This window comes from Staurois parvus, unplaced genomic scaffold, assembly GCF_062004578.1.
Source record: "Staurois parvus isolate SC_StPar_1 unplaced genomic scaffold, SC_StPar_1.0 ptg000012l, whole genome shotgun sequence".
Classification (NCBI taxonomy): Eukaryota; Metazoa; Chordata; class Amphibia; order Anura; family Ranidae; genus Staurois; species Staurois parvus.
The window spans coordinates 8,279,522-8,300,836 of record NW_028317808.1 but is presented as its reverse complement, the minus strand read 5'-3'; the positions used below and the strand labels follow the sequence as shown (position 1 = coordinate 8,300,836).

At 41.5% G+C, this 21,315-nt stretch overlaps 1 protein-coding gene across 1 annotated transcript in view; it reads left to right on the top strand.

Moving 5' to 3' along the window:
- The window catches only part of LOC149473682 (prostaglandin reductase 1-like), a 65,622-nt gene extending 45,802 nt beyond the window's left edge, over positions 1-19,820 (top strand). Inside the window, exons 7-10 of the mRNA XM_089674748.1 lie at positions 1,385-1,540; positions 8,684-8,789; positions 14,411-14,529; positions 19,488-19,820. Coding sequence (XP_089530874.1) covers positions 1,385-1,540; positions 8,684-8,789; positions 14,411-14,529; positions 19,488-19,601 — 495 coding nt within the window. The 3' untranslated portion in view covers positions 19,602-19,820. The remainder of the gene's footprint in view (positions 1-1,384; positions 1,541-8,683; positions 8,790-14,410; positions 14,530-19,487) is intronic.
- Positions 19,821-21,315: the final 1,495 nt, after the last annotated feature.

The window sequence follows — 21,315 nt, the reverse complement described above, 5'->3', positions numbered from 1 at the left end:
CAAAGGCTCCAATAAATTACTGCACATCACAAACATTTTAATAATGCTCTATCAAATCATTAAAATAATTGGCCAAACATAAAATAACTAACAAAAATAACAAAAACTAGATTGCAGTTGCCTTAGGAAGGTGTGTTAGGGTGCCATTAAGATTGAATGGCACCACTTCTCACCACGGTGCTTAACACACATTACCCTGCACTGAGTAATGCACACTTTCCCATACCACTGTAAGTAAGGAACCTTAGACTTTACGCCCCTTGAGGGTTAGGGACTGATATGAATGTACAATATATATATATATATGTAAAGCGCTGCGTAAATTGATGGCGTTATACAAGTACCTATAATAAATAAACTTGGAGGACAACTTCTTAGATTAAAATGTCAACAATCCAGCAAAAACAACAAAAGAACAAATGGATCTTAGCTTTGTACTCTTTAGGAGTGGCACAATCCCTTCTGACAGATTAGCACACAGTCTTTCAAGGAGCACTTGGACCCCTTAAGTGAACCACCCCTGGCCCCAGTAGAAAATCTCCTCATCCACCTGGCTGCCTCAAGAGTATCCCAGGGCAAGGGATTCCGAGACACACAAAGAATGTAGTCCCAGGGAAAAATAGATGGGCATTGCACCTGACCGCCCTCTCCATTCTTTGGCCAAGGGGGTGTAGATGTACTCGCACTGTCTTGTTCCTGTAGCTTTAAAGGTTGAAGCTGCTTTCAGGCCTTACGCTGGGTTGGCTCCTTCCCTGCTGACAGGCTGTTTTCCCCCAGTAGACTGTGGGACAGTAGAGGTTGCTTTGTCCATCTTCAGCCTGTAGGCAGACCCCTCTTCTATGGGGCCCCCCTCCCAGGCTCCACACCAACAGCACTTCCTCTAACACCTAACTTCTTGCTGACCAGGCTGTCTCATATTTAAGGGCTAACCTAGCCACCATGCCAGGCCTCTTGCCTGGGGATTGGCCAGATTGCCCTAAGCAGATCAGCCCCTCCTCACCCCCACCCACTGCTTCTATAAACGTCTCCAAGTTTCTAGAGCAGGGGGAGGTATCAGAGAACTGACCTGCAGAGCCATTCAGCCTTAACCTGAAGTAACTTCACTGACTCACTCCCAGGCTGACTCATACCCAGGCATCTAGCAAGCCTGTAACTATGAACACGAGAAAACTATCTTACACTAGAGGGTGTAAGAGGATTGTTCTGTTCTATGCATGGAAAATTAAAAGGGATAATTAGGTTTCTATAGGTATCTAGAACAATTCCCCTAAGATGACTTTAAAAAAAAAGGAAAAACCTTATCTGTTGCAGTGTTTTCTGTTGTTTTGCTTTTTGAATCAAATTGTTAATATCAACACTAAGTGCTTTTATTGGTGTGTCTTAGGGGTGTAAAGTTGTTGGATCTGCTGGCTCAGATGACAAAATTAAATTTTTGAAAGAAATTGGATTTGATGAAGCTTTCAACTACAAGACAGCTGGTTCTTTGGAGGAGGCACTGAAGAAGGCATCTCCAGAGGGATATGATTGTTACTTTGAGAATGTAAGTTGGATCTGTAAGACAGGACAACTGAAAATAATCATTACTATTCCCAATTACTTAAATGTCAGTACTTCATTAGACTATGTTACAGTCTTAGGGTCGGGCTCTACTTATGTCAATACAAGACAGATGTTCCATAATGAGAAATTGAGGTAGGAGCACAGCTTTTCCATGGGGATCTATGTGTAGCATGAACAGGCAAGAAAGGATAATGGGTCTAAAAGCACATTATTAAAAATGTGTTGTGTCACTACTTTCTGTTCTGTTTGAAATCCCTGAAATCCTCAAGATAGAAGGTACTATATTCCTCAATGGCAACAGCAGTTACAGTAAGAAGGCATGAGTTCAAGGTTTATAAACTTCACTCTTAAAGAGCACTTTAAATCACACTCTAGAGACCCTGAAATTATGCCTTGTAAAAAATGTAGAACATTAGCATTACCGTTCACTTGAGGAAAACAAAACTTCTAGACAAACATACAGAGACAGCTATTGCTAACCCATTTCTGAAAATATTAGGCTTAAATCACTCTGGCATTCCTATGCTTAGCCTTTGAAAATGCAGGAGCAATCATTTGGGAAGTATAAACAACTTTCATGCTTTCCATACCATGTTCTGGTGTTCCTTCTTTTAAATAATTGGACATGTTAAGGCTAGGTTCACACATATGCAGTGCTAAATCACACAATTTTTAGTGCATTTCAGAGGGCAGTTGCATTCCAAATTACATGCAGTTCTACTTAAACACCTTTCTCACGCGGTTCTCCAACACAGAACTAAAAGCAAAAAATCGCACAGGATACATGTGAATCCCGTTGAACACTGTATAATACAAAATTGGATCACACTCCTGCAAACTCACACAGGACCCTTTTATAAAAATGCTCTGCGGCTCCACCACATATATATGTAATGCTACTCCCATAGGAGCTACAGGGATACTGTCTAGGTCCTCCCCAAATTCCTTGTTCTGCAGCCAGGCACATTCACTCGTTTCTCCAATAATCAGTCTAGGGATGTTGTTTTTATTTTTGAAGAATAGGGATATCGATTAGGGAGATGAGTGGGATACTCCAAATAAACAAACTATGTTCACTGAGGACTTTATCTAATTTTCAGAACAAGCTATATTTGAGTCTGTGCTTGAATCAAACAGCAGTAACTTCTTTAGAGCAAAGAGCCCAGGCAGATGGACAAAGCTCTTTGGAACACCAGCCAGGATTCCCAGGGCTGCCATCAGGGGGGACAGCCCCTACACATGTAGGGGGGCCAGGCATCACCAGGGCCATCTTTGACGTTAACCTGCTGCTGTCAGAGCGGACTGCCAGGATGCAGAAGAGGGTGGAGTGGTGGGTGGATCCCAGGTGTGTGCCTGTCACACTGTCCACCTCCTGTCACTCTCTGCCCCTCTAATCCCCCTGCCCCCCTCCTGTTTCACTTCCCCCACCTGTCACACTATCTCCCTTCTGTGGGGGGAGGAGAGGGGACTGGAGGAAGCGGAGGAGATGGGATTGGAGCAGGAGATGGGATGGAGGAGATGGGACTGGAGGAAGACATAAGACAGAGGAGATGGGACTGGAGGAGGACATGGGATGGAGGAAATAGGACTAGAGGAGAAGGACATGGGATGGAGGAGATGGGACCTGAGGAAGAGGACATGGGATTGAGGAGATGGGACTGCAGGAGGAAGAGAACATGGGATGGAGAAGATGGGACCGGAAAATGAGATGGGATGGAGGAGATGCAATTGGAGAAGGAGGAGATGGGACTGGAGAAAGAAGAGGACATAGGATGGAGGAGATGGGACTGGAGGAGGAAGAAGACATGGGATAGAAGAGGAGGAGAGCATGGGATGGGGAATGTAAGACTAGAAGAGGAGGACGTGAAATGGGGGAGATGGAACTGGAAGAGGAGGACATGAGATGGGGGAGATGGGACTGGGATAGAAATGGAGGAGGAAATGGGATGGCTAGTGGGCAGATTTGGTGGGATTACCAGTGGGCGAGCCCTGGGGAATGTTGGAGGTGGCTGCGTAAGGGGCCCCAAAATTTCTGATGGCTGCCCTGGGCGTCCCCTTTGCTAAACCCACAGCTGACTTTGTTTCACCAGAGAGGTTTAAACAGCACACAGTCTAAGATCCTTAGGGATATCTGTACTCACAAGGCCCAAGAGCAACTGGATGCCTTCCTCCGTGATACCAGGCCAGATATTCAGGAGATAGCCCCTTAGTCAGCATAGCAAAACCCAGGTCTCAGCAATTCAGGTGCTCAGGTAGTCCACTTGAGGCCTACAGCAGCAGCTGCCTGGGAGTGTAACATGCCTTCTCCCAGGCCAGGGCAATCCTAGCCAGGAAAGACCCAGAGCTCTGTGTCACCATTGAATAAATAACGTTACCTAGCATGTGTTGGAGCCCCTCACTCTGGGAAGGGCTGAGGATGTATCACCCAAAAACATCTGCAGTCTCCTGGATACAGAGAAAGCTAGGCAGACTAACAGCACCTGAGCACAAAGAGCAGACCTTACGAAATGATCACAGCTCACTCAGTACAGTGAGCTGACTATACTTTTACCTAGCAATAATTACAGGCACTATGACTACAGAGTGACAACTGAATTTACCTATCAAAAACATTACTAATATTATTTATCTAATCCTACCACCTACCTAGGAGGGCGTTACATCTATAAAGTCTCCATTGAAACATTTTGGTTTGAATGTCCTCGGAATCGTGCCAGTTAAAATGCATTCAAAACAATGCATTCACATACACTGCTAAAAAAAAATTAAAGGAATAATTTGAAAACCCATCAGATCTCAATGGGGAAAAATATCATGCTGGATATCTATACTGATATGGACTGGGTAATGTCTTAGGAACATAAGGATGCCCCATCGTTTGAATTCAGTCCTCTGTAGGTTGATAATTTTCATTTCCATCAAAGACACCCTGAAAATCAAAGTGACAAAATGATGCAGCAGGCTAGCCCACTTTGCTGAAATTTCAGTGCAGCAACTCAGAATTGTACTCAGTAGTTTGTATGGTCCCCACGTGCTTGTATGCATGCCTGACAATGTCGGGGCATGCTCCTAATGAGATGACGGATGGTGTTCTGGAGTATTTCCTCCCAGATCTGGACCAGGGCATCACTGAGTTCCTGGACAGTCTGAGGTGCAACCTGGCGGTGTTGGATGGATCAAAACATGATATCCCAGAGGTGTTCTATTGGATTTAGGTCAGGCGAGCATGGGGATCAGTCAATGGTATCAATTCCTTCATCCTCCAGGAACTGCCTGCATATTCTCACCACATGAGGCCGGGAATTGTCATGCACCAGCAAAGGCTCTGACAATGGGTCCAAGGATTTCAACCTGATACCTATTGGCAGTCGGGGTGCCATTATCTAGGCTGTAGAGGTCAGTGTGTCCCCCCATGGATATGCCTCCCCAGACCATCACTGACCCACTACCAAAAGGTCATGCTGAACGATGTTACAGGCAGCAGAACTTTCTCCACAGCTTCTCCAGACCCTTTCATGTCTGTCACATGTGCTCAGGGTGAACCTGCTCTCATCTGTGAAAAGCACAGGGTGCCAGTGGTAGACTGGTGTTCAATGGCAAATGCCAATCGAGCTCTGTGGTGTTGGGCAGTGAGCACAGGGTCCACTAGAGGACGTTGGGCCCTCAGGCCACCCTCATTAAGTCTGTTACTGATTGTTTGGTCAGAGACATTCACACCAGTGGTCTGCTGGAGGTAATTTTGTAGGACTATGTGATAAAACCTCCTGCGCTTCAGATGAATGAAGACTAACTAAGCGGCCAGCACCCTCTTTGACCAAAAGTGTATGAGAAAATTAATAAAAAATTGGTGCAGCGCTAAACAAATATCATTATATAAATGAACATACCCTAAAACTAATAAATAAATACATAAATATATAGATACATGCATGCAAGGATGAACCCCTTTCAATCCCCAGTGGGGGGAAACGTGACCATGTATATGATGGTTACTAAACACATGCAAAGGGACAACACACTGCAGCAGGTGATAAAAAGTGAATAAATGCAGTCCACTCCAAACAAAAATGGTGATTCTTCAGAACGTGAGAGTGCCAATAGTGCCACAATCCTACAATGGTCTGAGTGCCTCCTCACCTCCCCGCATCGACCACAAGGGCCAATACGCCTTGATAATATATAGGGTGTAACCCTCAGATGTCAGCCGGTCACAGATCCACAGTAGATTCCACCTCATGTACTGTATTCCAAAAACCACCTCCAGCCGCTGATAATGGTGGTAATAAGCCACCAGGCGATGCTGCAGCTGCCAGTGAGGTCCCAGCTACTCTGAGGTCCCAGCTAGAGTAGCTGGGACCTCACTGGCAGCTGCAGCATCGCCTGGTGGCTTATTACCACCATTATCAGCGGCTGGAGGTGGTTTTTGGAATACAGTACATGAGGTGGAATCTACTGTGGATCTGTGACCGGCTGACATCTGAGGGTTACACCCTATATATTATCAAGGCGTATTGGCCCTTGTGGTCGATGCGGGGAGGTGAGGAGGCACTCAGACCATTGTAGGATTGTGGCACTATTGGCACTCTCACGTTCTGAAGAATCACCATTTTTGTTTGGAGTGGACTGCATTTATTCACTTTTTATCACCTGCTGCAGTGTGTTGTCCCTTTGCATGTGTTTAGTAACCATCATATACATGGTCACGTTTCCCCCCACTGGGGATTGAAAGGGGTTCATCCTTGCATGCATGTATCTATATATTTATGTATTTATTTATTAGTTTTAGGGTATGTTCATTTATTAATTTTGTAGGACTCTGGCAGTGCTCATCCTGTTCCTCCTTGCACAAAGGAGCAGATACTGGTCCTGTTGGTTGGCCTAAGAACCTTCTACGGTCCTGTCCAGCTCTCCTAGAGTAACTGCCTGTCTCCTGGAATCTCCTCCATGCTCTTGAGACTGTGTTGGAAGACACAGCAAACTTTCTGGCAATGGCATGTATAGATGTGCCATCTTGAAGGAGTTGGACTGCCTGTGCATCCTTTATAGGGTCCAGGTATCACCTCAAGCTACCAGTAGTGACACTGACTCTAGCCAAATGCAAAACTAGTGAAAAGATGAGTAAGGAAAATAAATGTCAGTGGCCTCCACTTATAAAACCATTCCTGTTTTGGGGATTGTCTCATTGTTGCCCATCTAGTGCACTTTTCATTAACACCAAAGCATCTGAAACTGATTAACAAACCCCTCTGCTACTTAACTGACCAGATCAATAACCCAGGAGTTTAATTGGCTTGATGCTATACTCTGATTAATAAGTGTTCCTTTAATTTTTATGAGCAGTGTATATGAATCAGGGCTTAGGTAAGTTCTGCCACTGGATATACATAATTCTATCCTCTCTAAACATAGCTAAACTGATTGCTTCTAAACACAGTAAATTCTCAATCTGAATGTCACCATTGAAAACTCATGCCATGTATTTTTATGTGTTTACAAATGTCCCCTAAATGCAATTACAATCAGGTTTGACAGTGTGGTGTGAATGAGGCAGTGGCCTGTATTCCTCTTTCAGTACTTTGAGACACCAACCAGAAACAAGTGTGCAGATTAGAAAGTTACAGAAAGGCCAGAGCTTCTGATCAGTGACTTAGAAAATACAGAATTTATCGAATCAGTCTAGCAGCACATATTTTCATTACATTCCTGGAGGCATATAGAAATGGATGTGGTAACATAGGATGATGTGCCAAAAGGCCAAAAATTTTGGACACCTCCTGACACCATGTCTGTATCAACTTGTTGGATATATCTTTTCCAAACCATGGGCATTAATATGGAGTTCCACCACCTCTTTGCAGCTATAGCAGCCTCAATTCTTCTAGGACCGCATTTCAAGCAATTTTAAAGTGTGTCTCTTTTCTCCTATTTCCTTATACATTCTATAGCAGCTCAGGTACCGTGCTTCCTTAAAACGGTATTAAAGTGTTACTAAACCCAGGATCCTGCTTTCACTATATCTGGTCTCCCACAGTACACACAACATAGAAATGCAATTATTTTAGTAAAAAATAAACTGCTAAATACCTTTTCTCATCAGCAGTATATAGCAGTCTTGTGACTTCTATTAGTGTCCAGCTGAGCACTAGTTAAAGCCTGTAGGAGGAGTTTTCATTTTCCTCTGACTGTCCTATGAGACCACATAACCCTTGGCCCTTTGTGTGCTGTGCAATGCTGATTGGCCCTGTGCTGATCACATGCACACTTCCAAAGAAAAAAAACTCACTAGCAATATACACTAAACTGAGCATGTGCAGAGTGACTCCAAGAGCACTGTGCCATCAGCAGACAGATTGGGGACAGTAGAAGAAGGGGAGGATCACAGAGGACAGGATCAAGTATCCTTTTTACACAGGTTACACAGTGAGAATAGCAAGCATGCTTTACTGCATATACAGACTGATTTTACTGTTATGGGTTTAGTAACACTTTAAAGCCCCGCAAATATAACATATTGCAGTTTACCAATTCTTAGACGTATTAAGGCTTTTTCTCCTTTATTTTCACTTGGTAATCCAGCCAGTATGTCTGTTATATCTCAACCTCTTTAAGCAGACCAAGATGTCCAGCAAAAGTGCCAGTTAGAGAATTGAGACAAACCATTTAACATGGGCAGAGATGATTACAATGGTTAGCTTTTATTCATTTATGTAAAAACTTATCCAAAAAGTACCAAGTATCCAAAAAAATGTTGCCGTAACTGCTTGAAAAATGTTAGCTGATAATATAATTGTTGGAAAACAATAAACACAGATGATACAAAAAAAAGTTATCTGGAGTTCAGTTTTAATTTTACTACCCTCTTCTCAGACTGACAATGCTGCTGTCTACAGGTTGCTCCTTCAGTAGTATAGAGACAACATAAAGTGTGTAACTGTCCACATAACGTGGTGAAAATAAAGGGAAAAAAGCCTAAAAAGGAAACACATGCAGCCAACACATTTAATTATTGGTATGTTGCAATACATTTTGAAAGGACATACAGTATATCTTCTTTTTAATGGTTGTTCTGTAAATGTATTGGTTTTCACACATGAATCGCTATTCATTGGTTGTGTCCATGTAGGTTGGTGGATATTTCGCCGATGTGGCTTTACAACAAATGAGACCATTTGGAAGGATTGCTGTTTGTGGAGCTATTGCTCTATACAATGATGAAGTCCCCCGAAAAGGTAAACATAATCCAAGTGTATTTGTTACCCCTGTTTAGAACAAGAGGTATGTTGCTGCTCTGAAGTGTACATAAACCTTAGATGACAGTCTCCCTACGCAAATGACCTTTCTTAGTGAATTAAGAGATTGGAAATCTTATCTGATTTTACTCCTAACATAAACCAGAGTGATGCTTGTCTGTGGGGCATGAAAATGCCTATAGCCATATGGAGCTATTCATATCATGCATGTCTGACTTTCCAGTATCTATATGCGCAACCAGAGCTATTTCCATGTATTTGGCTATTTAAATTTTATTCATTTTTAAACTTTGCAATATCCAAGTGAATGTTTATCACAAATAGAGCTTTCTTTTGGTATTTTTTACATGTATAGCTTTGGATAGAAAAAAAAATAAGAAGTTTGCTGTAAAATCTACTGCTAGACTTGACAAAGACAATGTTCACATGAGGTGGAATAATAAATTCCGAATTCCTGAGGATTTTGGGAACTCTAGTCCAAACACTAACTCATGGTCCCATTTACACCAATTGCGGTGCAGAAAATGCACGTTTTCTGCATTTCCAGCAAGTACACTGCCCTTGTTAGATGCATGTGGGTTCCATTAACTCTTAATAGCACCCCAAACACATCTTGGAAACATGTGTAGTAGGCCACCAAACCGCATTGTTATCGCAGTACCATGCGGTATGATGTACAGTGATTTTAAAAGCCACACCTGATGTACTTTTTTGAGCATTCCAGCACATTTGGAAGCTCATTAAAATGAATGCATTCAGGTGTGAACTGGCTCTAAAACTAGCAATGTCTCAATCCTGCTATTGGCCCAATCATGCTGCAATAAAAATGGTAATTGGTGGTATTTGGCATTATTTTAATTGCATACCCACCTAAACAGAACAAACACATCCCTTTTATACAAAAAATGACTGGGATATTGCCAGTCACAAATACTATTTTTGGGCCTATTGCCACATTCATACATTCAGGTACAACCATCCCAAATTCCCGTCTATCCCTCTTCAAGGGGTGAGGGACCGTATGACCACTCTGATGCTCAATGAACAGATGTCGAGTATCTGTAATGACTCCCTGGAAATTTTTGAAAATATGGGAGCCGTCGTTGACATATGCTTTTCCCATGCTCCTCCTGGTTACTCTGGGGTTCTGATGTTGTTCAGTATTGGCGTTCCTGGACTCCTGCTCCTGGTCTTGTTTTCTTCTTCCTTTTCTACTCCTCTTTCCTTTCTATTTTTGTTTGTTTTTTTGTGTGGCGGTGGATAGCTGCCTTTGAGCTGCTGTCAGTGTTATATCACTGTTTTTGTAATCTATGTGCCATTGATAGCCCCTGCGTGGGTGCACCTTTTGCTCTGTTGGTGTTAGAGCACTGTTTTCTTTACTTTTTATGTGCAATTGATAGCCCATGCGTAGGCGAGTCTTGTTGCTCACGTTTTCTTGAAATGTTTATAAATTAATAAAAACCATTGAAATACAAAAAAAAATTACTTCATATATCCAGAAAATCTCTTTAAAGAGACATTGTTATTAAAAGGGCAAACTGCTGAAGGTATAATATATTCCTAAACCATCTTGACATTTCTTGGCTTTGACAGGCAAAGCTCCACCAAGTCCAATAATTGTATGCACTTGCAACAAAGCTCTCCCATGTTCCTATAGGCCAGTCATTGGCTGATTGATTAGCAACATTACAAGCCACTTGGAATGTTCAGGGGGTGTGCATCCATGGCAGAAAGATTTTGAAGGCTGCTTCAGCTATGTGCAGGTAATTCCAAGTGCATGAAAATCAAACGTAAAACAGTTATCCAGCAAGTTCTCCATAAATTCGGTTTTGGTCCACAATTCATTCAATGGATAAAAATTGTCTATTCAGCTTCTATTACCTGTATTGAGGTAAATGATATCCTGTCTGATCCTTTTACTCACTTTCATGGTACATGGCAGGGACGTACGCTTGCCCCACTTTTTCCTTTTCCTTTAGAGCCACTTGCTGCTGCCATTCGGGAATCTCCAGATGTTGTTGGTTTTCGTAGGTACACTGGCAAGGACAAGATAGCTTGTTGAAACCTTGTTTATTTTTAGGTGACACTTCTAAGTCTCTAGAGGCTGCTGTGTCCCTGATCTTGACCTATGAGACGTTTTCTGGATTTAGGCCCCATGCACACGGGACACTTCTGAACGATGGAAACTGACTGCTGGAAAAAGTAGGTTAAAAAAACGTCTGTTTAGCCGTGTTTGCATAATGCGTTTATGCGTGTTTATGCGTGTTTGCGTTTATGCGCGTTTTTTAAAGATAAGCACAGGAGGACCTCCCAAATGCCCAGAATGCACGGAAAAGTGGTAAATTATTAACTATTTCAGACTGTTTCAGAGAAATACAGAGAGTAGAAGCAGAGAGAGCAGTATGTGCTGAGATTAGCTTAGGTGTGAGTTGCTCATTAACATTTCTTTTGTTTCCAAGGGTGGGAAAGGTGTCTGCTGGAGTGAGTCATTAAGGCCACCTAGCAGGGTGAGGAATTTGAGGTGTGAATGGTCATTAACATATCTTTTGTTTCCAAGGGTGGGAGAGGTCTGAGGTGTGAATTGGTCATTACAATGTGTGACAAACTTGGTAGGAACATCCTGTGTTCAGTGTTTTGTCCATTTGAGTACCTAGAAAATGATTTGCATGCATTTTTCATGCTGGAAAAAGGCTCTGGACAGCATCGGGAACTGGAAGAATTAAAAAAAATTTCAAACGCAAACGCTTATAAACGCGATTTACCGCGTTTACAAGCATTTACAAGCATTTTGCATTTGAAATGCTGATAAAATTGACTGCTGAACGCACGTTTTCTGCCTTCAAAAAAACAACTGTAAACTCAAATGCCTGTAAATGACTGTAAACGAAGATGTGTACATGGACAAATAGGAAAACATTAGGGAGAGTTCAGGGGCTGCTGAAAAAAAAGCTGAACAGCTCCTAAACGTGAGTTTATCAGCTGCAGTGTACATGAGCCCTATCAGTTGGGAAATATCTGTGTTTGTGCCATGCGATCTTATTTGTGATGATTTAACCCCTGTGGCTAGCCAGATAGTTTTAGTCACCTATCCAAGATAGGAAGGAGCGCACCCGACATACCTGTATGTCCTTACTAAAACATAGCTTTTATTAGCACAACTGGTAAAATTACAGTGAGAGACACATGTTTCAGTAAACAGTCTTAGTCGTAGCTATGAATGCAATCCAAATGTAGAAGAAAAAATTTTGGCTTCACATACCTGTTAATAACTCTGTAAATCCTGGGTTCTGCAACATTATACACAAGCTTTACATATGGATAAAGATATATATGTTCAGACATCTGATTGTAATTTTCAAATCTTGTTGGACTCAGGTGAAAATAACCATAGTTTTTTTTTTTAAATAAGGATCCTTATCCTAACGTGTTAGGTTTTTTTTATTTGGTCTATTGACCATGCATATGTTTACACATATGCATGGTCAATAGACCAAATAAAAAAAAAACTAACAGTCTAGGATAAGGATCCTTATTTTTTTTAAAAATTGAAGGTTTTTAAGATTTCAAAAGGATTGTTTTTAATATATGTAGTTATATATAATGTAGATAAATATGTAGATTTATAATGTCCATTATTAAAAGATTATGATACTTGTGAATGGATTAGGAACGTTGCCTTTTTACTCTTTTAAACTTACACATGGGCAGGAAGGCATTGATTGCCTAAAGCCAAACTCTGGGCACAAAAACTTTCATTAAATAAAAAAAAATGTAATATATTGCAGCTTACCAGTCATTAGTGGTGGTGGCAGCATTCGTTTTTTTTGTAGGCTTTTTTTCCCTAGTGATCTGGCCAGTAACACACCTCTTGTATTAGAGTGCCCCCACTCTGGATGAAGAAGCACAGGGGCACCTTTGCATACCAGCATTGTCAGTCCGGGGGGGAAAGTGTTAGATATACTAGCAGATTTACATACACTAAACAAATCCAAATTCCAACACTTTTTAAGCAGTTGTAGCAAACAGTTTCTTTCCTTTTGGGATAAAGGTATTACAAAAAATGAAAGTTGATCATTGTAAGCACCCATGTCAGTGGTACATGGTTTGTCACAACACTCTAAATTGATACATCTGGAAGAGAACTTGTTCTTTTGGAAAAAATACCAGATTTACTGTCCGGATCACCAGAGAAGAATAGAAAAAGAAAACTAATGCAGCCTTTGCCTCATCTGGAATATGCAGTTCAATTTTGGGCAGCGATTCACAAAAAAGAACATTGGGGAACTGGAGAAAGTACAAAGAAGGGCAACCAAACTGATAAGAAGCATGGAGGAGCTCAGCTATGAGGAAAGATTAGAGGAACTGAATTTATTATCTCTTGAGAAGAGGAGATTAAGGGGGGATATGATCAACATGTATAAATACATCAGTGGTTCATATAGTGAACTCGGTGTAGAGCTATTCACCCTGAGGTCATCACAGAGGACAAGGGGCACACTTTATGTCTGAAGGAAAAGAAATTTAATCTCCAAACACGGAAAGGTTTCTTCACAGTGAGAGCTGTGAAAATGTGGAATGGACTCCCTCAAGAGTTGGTTCTGGCCAGCTCAGTGGATTGCTTTAAAAATGGCCTGGATTGTTTCTTAGATACACAGAATCAGGGGCAGACTGACAACTCATGGGGCCCCCGGGCAATAGGGGATCATGGGGCCCCTGTATCCTTGCCCAAACTCAAAAAAGCCTATGAAAAAGGTACCAGGGGCATCTCATGGGGCCCCCTACTGACCCCGGGCCCTCGGGCAGTGCCCGAGTTTCCAAATGGTCAGTCCACCCCTGCACAGAATATAACTGGATACTAACATGTATAGGTAAAGTTGATTCAGGGAATATCCGATTGCCCCTCGGGGGATCAGGAAGGAATTTTTCCCTGCAGGAGCAAATTGGATCATGCTTTGCTGGGTTTTTTTTGCCTTCCTCTGGATCAACTGTGGGTATAGGATTATAACTTTTTTTTTAATGGTTAAACTAGATGGACTTTTGTCTTTTTTCAGCCAGACTAACTATGTAACTATCTAAGAATTGGTAAGCTGCAATATAATAAATGTTTGCGTTTGTGTTTATTACTGCTTTACAATTTATTCCTCAATAGACATAGAGGATATAAATCCAATTTGTGTTCACCTAGAACCTTTCCAAACCTAGTTATTACCCTATGAAAGTATCAATGACATAACTATGCTGCACGTCACTTGAACAGATAGCTGAACTAGGGGAGACAGCCAGCAGATCCACCCACTACAGACTGCTTGTAGAAAACTACAGGAGAGGTAGATACAAGAGCAGTCACCCCCCACAGGAGGAAAGAGCAACAATGACTGGTCTTTATTACATTGAATAGTGGGAGGTTAAGTTTCACACCGGATTAATGCACAGATCTGGAGGAAATACACAAAGAAAACTGAGATTCAAGTAAGAACACACATGCATATTATATTTAGACAACATCTGCTTATTGCAGAGTTCAGCTTTGTTTTTGCAATAAATATCATATCCACATGCCAGCCTGCAATCTAAATCTACAATCTGTATCTTTCTTGCAGGGGAATATGTCCATTTCCCATTAATCTTCAAACAATTGCGAATGGAGGGATTCACAGTCCAAAGGTGGCTAAACAGATATGACGAGGGTCTCGAGAAACTAATGCAATGGGTAGTAGAGGTAACTGATGAGCATTTATCCTAATACTATGTATTATATTTTACTTTGTTTGGGATAGATTGGGGAAGGAATATGCCTCTAATGGGTTTTCTGTTGCTGGTTGTATTACTACTGGCTAGATTTCCATTCACTTTCACAGGACAGGAAGTGATATGAAATCTCTCCAGCAGTGATACAGTAAACACAAAACAACATTTTTAACAGAGTGGAGAAGGGTAAGAACTTCAATGATTATTTTGCCATGGCTGTATATCTCAGTGACATCTCCTCCCCTTATTTCTTGTTCTAGTCCTAAAAGAACAGGAAGTAAGAAAAAATCACCCAAAGGGGTCACAGGCAATAATAAATACTTGAAAAAAAATGTTAAATCTTCCAAATTATTTTCAAAAAAAGAAAAACATGGCTTTATTAGGCTTTAACTGTGGTAAAACGTTAACGTGGACCTGGATTCAAAAAGTGGAGATTTGCTATTTTGAAGGTAACATAGAAATGTGAATTGTGCCTAAGCTGAAACACAAAAAATGTATCTTTTATCTTCAGTTTCTCCTGAAAATAGCAGTGCGTTTCCCGTGCTCAGGCACTGCTTTCTGCCTCATAGCTGTACATATGCAGTGTAAGTTCTAAGTCACTGTGCCTCTGGCTGCTAGTCTCAGAGGATTTGGAGTGCGATTTAATGATGCTACTACTGTGCTGTTCACTGTTCTCCTTGCTGGAGTGAAAGCTGCAGAGAAAAAAATCTTCCTGCTTCTATGTAATTTGGTTTCTAAGAATCTCTTACTTCTGTTTTATTATTTTTCTATCAGTCACCAAACCACCAGTTATCGAGGGGCAGCTCCGACCTGAGAGAGCAATGTCCCGTATGTACCAAGATGGCTGCCCCCCAACACAAAGCCACAACATGGAATGTCAGTCCTGGGGAAAAGATCAGCTGGACAGAGCATAGGCAATACTGGTGCCTAGTCCTTTGCCCTCTCCCTGCCTTTCACTGAGCACAGTTTCCGGTTCTCTTTAACTGCTTTCCCTGCCGCTCTATAGCAGATATACTGCTACAGGGCAGCAGGGTGTGCAAAATCACATATATATGTGATTTCGCATTTCCGGGTAGGGGGCGCGCATGAGCCCTACCCACGCTGCTGTTTGCGGCCGTGGCTGTAAATTACCAGGTCCCGGCCGGTGATTACCTGCCGACACCCGGTGATTACCTGCCGACACCCGGTGATTACCAAGCATCTCCGATGGGGAGGAGGACTGTTTTGTTTACTAACAGTTCTCCTTCCTGTCAGCTCGGGCACACTGTTTTTGGATGGCTGTGCATAGCATAGCCATCCAAAGCAGTGTGCTTACAGTGAAGCACACTGACACAGCCCCCTAGTAAAACACTCCCTGCACACAATAAACCCTTTGATTGCCCCTCATGTTAACCCCTTCCTGCCCAATGTTATTAGTACAGTGTCAATGCTTTTTTTTTAGCACTGATCACTGTATTGGTGTCACTGGGGATGTCAGTGACACCAGGTCAGTTCCCCCCAGTGTCAGAATGTCCACCGCAGTCCCACTATAATTCACTGATCACTGCCATTACTACTAAAAGACATGTAGCAGAATACATTTTGGGCTAAATTTATGACGAAATTTGATTTTTAAATTTTATTACTGGACATGTTTGATAGCAAAATTCAAAAATATTGTGTTTTTCTCAAATTGTCAGTCTTTTTTTTTTTTATAGCACAAAAAATAAAAACCGCACAGGCGCTCAAATACTGCCAAAAGAAAGCTCAATTCGTGGAAAAAAGGACGTAAATTTCATTTAGGTGCAGTGTTGCATGACCACGCAATTGTTAGTTAATTGTAAGTAACACAGTGACATAACGCAAAAAATGGCCTGGTCAGGAAGGGGAGTAAATCCTCAGGAGGGCAAACGGTTTAATATACAGAAGGGCTGCATTTGCTAAACTTGTAATCAATGCTGGAAACAAAATGGCATCAGATTAGCAGTACTGTTACCTTCAAATAATTTGTTTTCTTTTTGAATTCTCATTGGATGCTTCATTTTACTTCGATAACTTCCAAAATATTGTAAATTCTGCCCATACTACAAACTGATCAGCTATACACTCATGAGTCTATTCATAAATGTTTTCACTCAATAGTCATGCAGTTTTCACTTGAAACTGACATGTTTTAAATTGGATTCAATTGGAAAAATGTGTGAATCCTGAGTGAACGTTGTGTGAAATTGGAAAAAAATGGTAATAGACTCTTTAGTATGCCCACACTAACACTACGGCTCTGTTGGAACCTTAGTACAGCACGAATGTGTGCATCATCATGTGTGTTCATGCAAAGCATGAAAGCATGTGTTATAGGTTGTGCGGTATGCTGCTGTGGTGTTATTAGATCTTAATTGCACCCGAAAGAACCTTGCTAACAATTGAACATTTTAGTGTGTACGCTATAACTTACTGTGCATTGTAATACATTTTAGTGTGGTAGGAAGCCCCATCAAATGAAAGGGCTGCCCTACGCAATGCATGGTAACACACAAAATAATGCACATTACCAGACTGGTTAATGCATCTCAGAGGTGTGAATGTAGCGTAATGTGTTCCACTATTTTAGTGACATACTGTAGTTTCACATGAGTACAGTGGTGTATTTAAGTTTTGCACTGCCCTAGGCAACACAAAATCCCCCCCCCCCCACACCCGGAGAGAGCCTGACATTGACCAACAACACCCCTGCCCCCCCCGTCCCACCCGAGAGAGCCTTCCACTACCATCGTTCCCATACACTGGCCACTCCCCTCCCAGCGAAAGAGACACTCACCTTCACAGCTCTGGACATCCCTAGGAACGAGAGTCAAGCAGCCCGCAGCCTCTCTCACATGCCAACTGGTCCCCAAGCCGCATGTGTCCCTTCTTCCATCCCTTCTTCCAGGGGGCCGGTGCTGCCCTCTTGAAAAATGCCGCCCTAGGCAAATGCCTTGTTTGCCTTATGGTAAATATGCCCCTGCATGAATATACACTTCAACAAGATGACTAGCTTGATAGAATATTAGAATAAAGATATCCAGACAATACTGACTATTCTGTAAGGAAAATAAATGATTGTAGGAAAGAAAACCTATATCTACCACCTTAAGGCCCCTTTCACACGAGGCGGAATCCACTTGATCAGAGGGTAATCTATCCGCTGATCCTTCACTGAGCAGAGTGGAGTGGGCTGATGACAGGTCCGTGCTCACTCCGCGTACGCAGAATGGACACAGCCCACTCTGCTGTATGGGCGGTTGGATGTAAACTGACCTGCTGTACTTGTCCACCGACTGCCCTCCAATCCACTTATATGGAGGGGAATGGATCCCCTTCTGCTTCTTTTTAGCGTATCGGATTGGAGGTAGGATGGTTTAAATTGACACAATTCCATTTACATCCTCTGCTCTATAGAGGAGAATGGAGGGTCTGCCTGCAAACAGACAAGCAGACCCCACCAAACCGATCAAGTGAAAGGGGCCTTATGGCCCCATAAAAATTGTAGTGTTTCACCGTAAACCGATTTTCATGTTTTCATGTGGTAAATAGTTGCTGTAAAAAGTTAAAGTAATATTAAAGGCATTTTTTAAAAATAGAAATGTCATACTTACCTGCTCTGTGTAATGGTTTTGCACAGAGCAGCCCTGATCCTTCTCTTCTCTTGTCCTCCCCTGACACTCCTGGCCGCTCCCTCTTGGTAAGTGCAGACAGAGCAAGCAGCTTTGGGCACCCATCCAGGCTCAATCCTGAGCTGCTGCTCTGCTTGTCCATTCACACACAGAGCCGCAGCCCGACCCCACCCCCCTCCCTCTCCTCATTGGCTTAATGGCTGTGATTGACAGCAGCAGGGACCACTGCTGTCTCAGCCAATGAGGAGGGAGAGTCCCCAGAGAGTCAAGGCTCTCGTGCACATCGCTGGATCACAATGGGGCTCAGGTAAGTATTGGTGGCGCTGCTGCACACAGGTTTCTTTTAGCTTCATGCATAGAATTTATGAAGGTAAAAAACCTTCAGCCTTTACAACCATTTTAGGTGTTGCAGTTAGCGCTGCCACTTTTTCTGGGAAAAAAGACTGGCCTCATGGTCTCATCCCTCATCCCTATTAATAACATTGGCAATAAATCTTATTTTTGCTGACCAGACTAATAAATAACTAGCAAGGTGGCAACCCTAGTTGCAGCAATTGCAACATAAATGGGGCGATTGCGGGTGCAATGCTCTACAGGCATCTTTGAAAAGAATAACAAATACACCTTTTTTTTTCCCTGCAAAAATATGTCCATGTAATATTTTTTTTTAACACTTCTATCAGATTTTTTGTCTCTTGCGACCCCCAGTGGGTTTTTTGTTTTTTTTTGCACTTCACATCCTGTCCCTGTAATACCATGTCAAAAATGGGGCAAGTAGTTATCACTGGGACTGGAAAGTACAGACAGAAATAAAAACATTGTCATATGTTCAAAACCTTCCCTGCACCACTGAAAGGCCTCATTCACAAGGGCTTACTGTTTAGCACACCCCTGCGAAGGGCCATCATCACTTGCAGAGGATACGGGATCACAACTGTTCCAGGCAGCCATGTGCAGGCAGCCTGTTCAAATCAATGACATCTGCATGGATCCAGTGCATGGATCAGCATGGCATTTTGAGCCATGCATTAGTCCCACTCAGATGTACGCTCTGGGATGCGCTTGGAGATCCATGCACATCCGTGCAACCGGCCACCTGTCATTGATCTGAACAGGCTGCTTGCACACAGCTGCTCACAACTGCACAAGTGTATGAGGCCAAAATGTGTTTGTCTGTTTATGTATATATAGTCAGGGATTATAATTATTAACATTTTTGATGTATAGTATATGACATATCTTACCTACACAAATCAGTACAACAGTGACTCATTTGTGGTTATTTCTCATTTCACAGGGGAAGCTGAAGTACCATGAGCACATCACTAAAGGCTTTGACAACATGCCCTCTGCGTTTATTGGAATGTTGAAAGGAGATAACATTGGCAAAGCCATAATAACAGCAAAGTAATGTCATTATGCATTGGCTGTGGAGAGTGATAAACACTGATTTATATTCAGCCACAGATGCTTTCTGTATTATGGGGCCACCTTTTAAAGGTCAAAATTGCTATTCTGTCAATTTGTTTTCATTAAAAATATCCATTCTGAAAGTTTCACCTGGTAATAAACATGTTCTGGGCAATATCCCATGTCTGTATTTTAACCAAATTAAAAATTATTTGCTGAAGTCTATTTTGTAAATAGTTTACCAGTTTTAAAAAATTGTTTTTGTCCTAAGAATTGCATTAGAAATTTACAGCATTCTTAATTTATGGTAATCTGTTGTATTCAGTGAACAGGTAGCATCATTTTTTACAGTTTGTATATTTTTTTCACCAACCCATCCACTCGCCAATCTTTTTACCCTGCATTTTAATTGGAAGTCCCTGTATCAAACTTTTATGAACAATAAAAAATAAAAGTTAAATTTCAAGTAAAAAAAAACATGCAGTGAAATGAAAGCCAAATAGTTTGGCAGTTTTTATAAATAGGCATTGTAATCAAAAAGTTTTTGCGGCAAAAAGAGCACTAAAAGCCGAAAATAGGCCTGGGCTGGAAGGAGGTAAAAGTGCCCAGTATTGAAGTGGTTAAAAAAATTCATACAGTTAAATTGATTTATTTTTAAACCATTCCCCAATTCCAAGAAGAAATTGCACTTTTGCCCACTGCAAACTACAGCTAATTACGATAACTGTATGCCGCATAAAAACAATTTTGCCCCCAGAGTGGATTCCTTATGGGTAATATGTTCAGAGTAAGCATATGAGGGATTTTCTTTTCTTACTCTATTTTATACCTACAAATCAGTGCCAAATAAATGCAGCATTAGTTTTATCCAAACATTTCCAAAATATCCAAAAAATAGTGGCTTTAGTAAATATTTCCATACCCCATTTTAAATGTTTCTTTAACACTAGACAATGGGGTTGATTTACTATAGGCAAATAAACTGTGCAATTTGCATGTGCAGTTGCTCCAGAGCTTAGTAAATGAAGTAAAACTTCACTTTACAAAGAATAACCAATCATGTAAGGAAAATGTAAAAAAAATGCATTTTTGCTTGTACATGATTGGATGATGGAAGTTAGCAAAGCTCCTCCTTATTTACTAAGCCCTGGAGCAACTGTACTTGCAAATGTACAGTCTATTAGCCTTTAGTAACTCAACACTATTGTTTTTTCTTTTTCTTTTCAAAAGCAAGTCTAATAAAAAGAATCTTTAAAGATTGGTTTAAGGACCAACTCTCTTCTCCTGCTGTACATTCCCCCTGTTCAATATCTTCAGTTCCCTGTTCTCCTCTTCCGTGCCTGCTCTAATTCCCCGGTACAAAGGATCTCCTTTCAGTCCATCCCTTCAAGACTCTTGTTCTTATATCTGCAATGTCACCTCTATACTCTCCTGCTGAAAGTTAATATAGAATAGTATCCACATGGGTGCACCATAGTTGCAGGTAAGGTATTCAGTGCCACCTCCTATAACCTGAGACAAAGAATATCTGAAATGTGTAATACTGACTTTATAGGCACATAAACTATACACCAATTGTTACAATAAAAATAATATTTATTAACAAATCCTAAAACCATTTATCACAAGTTATCAAGTTATGCACTCAATATGTGGAATAAGGTGTATTCCTGCAAAATCAGTAGAGGCACCTAGTTGTAATACAAATATTTTAG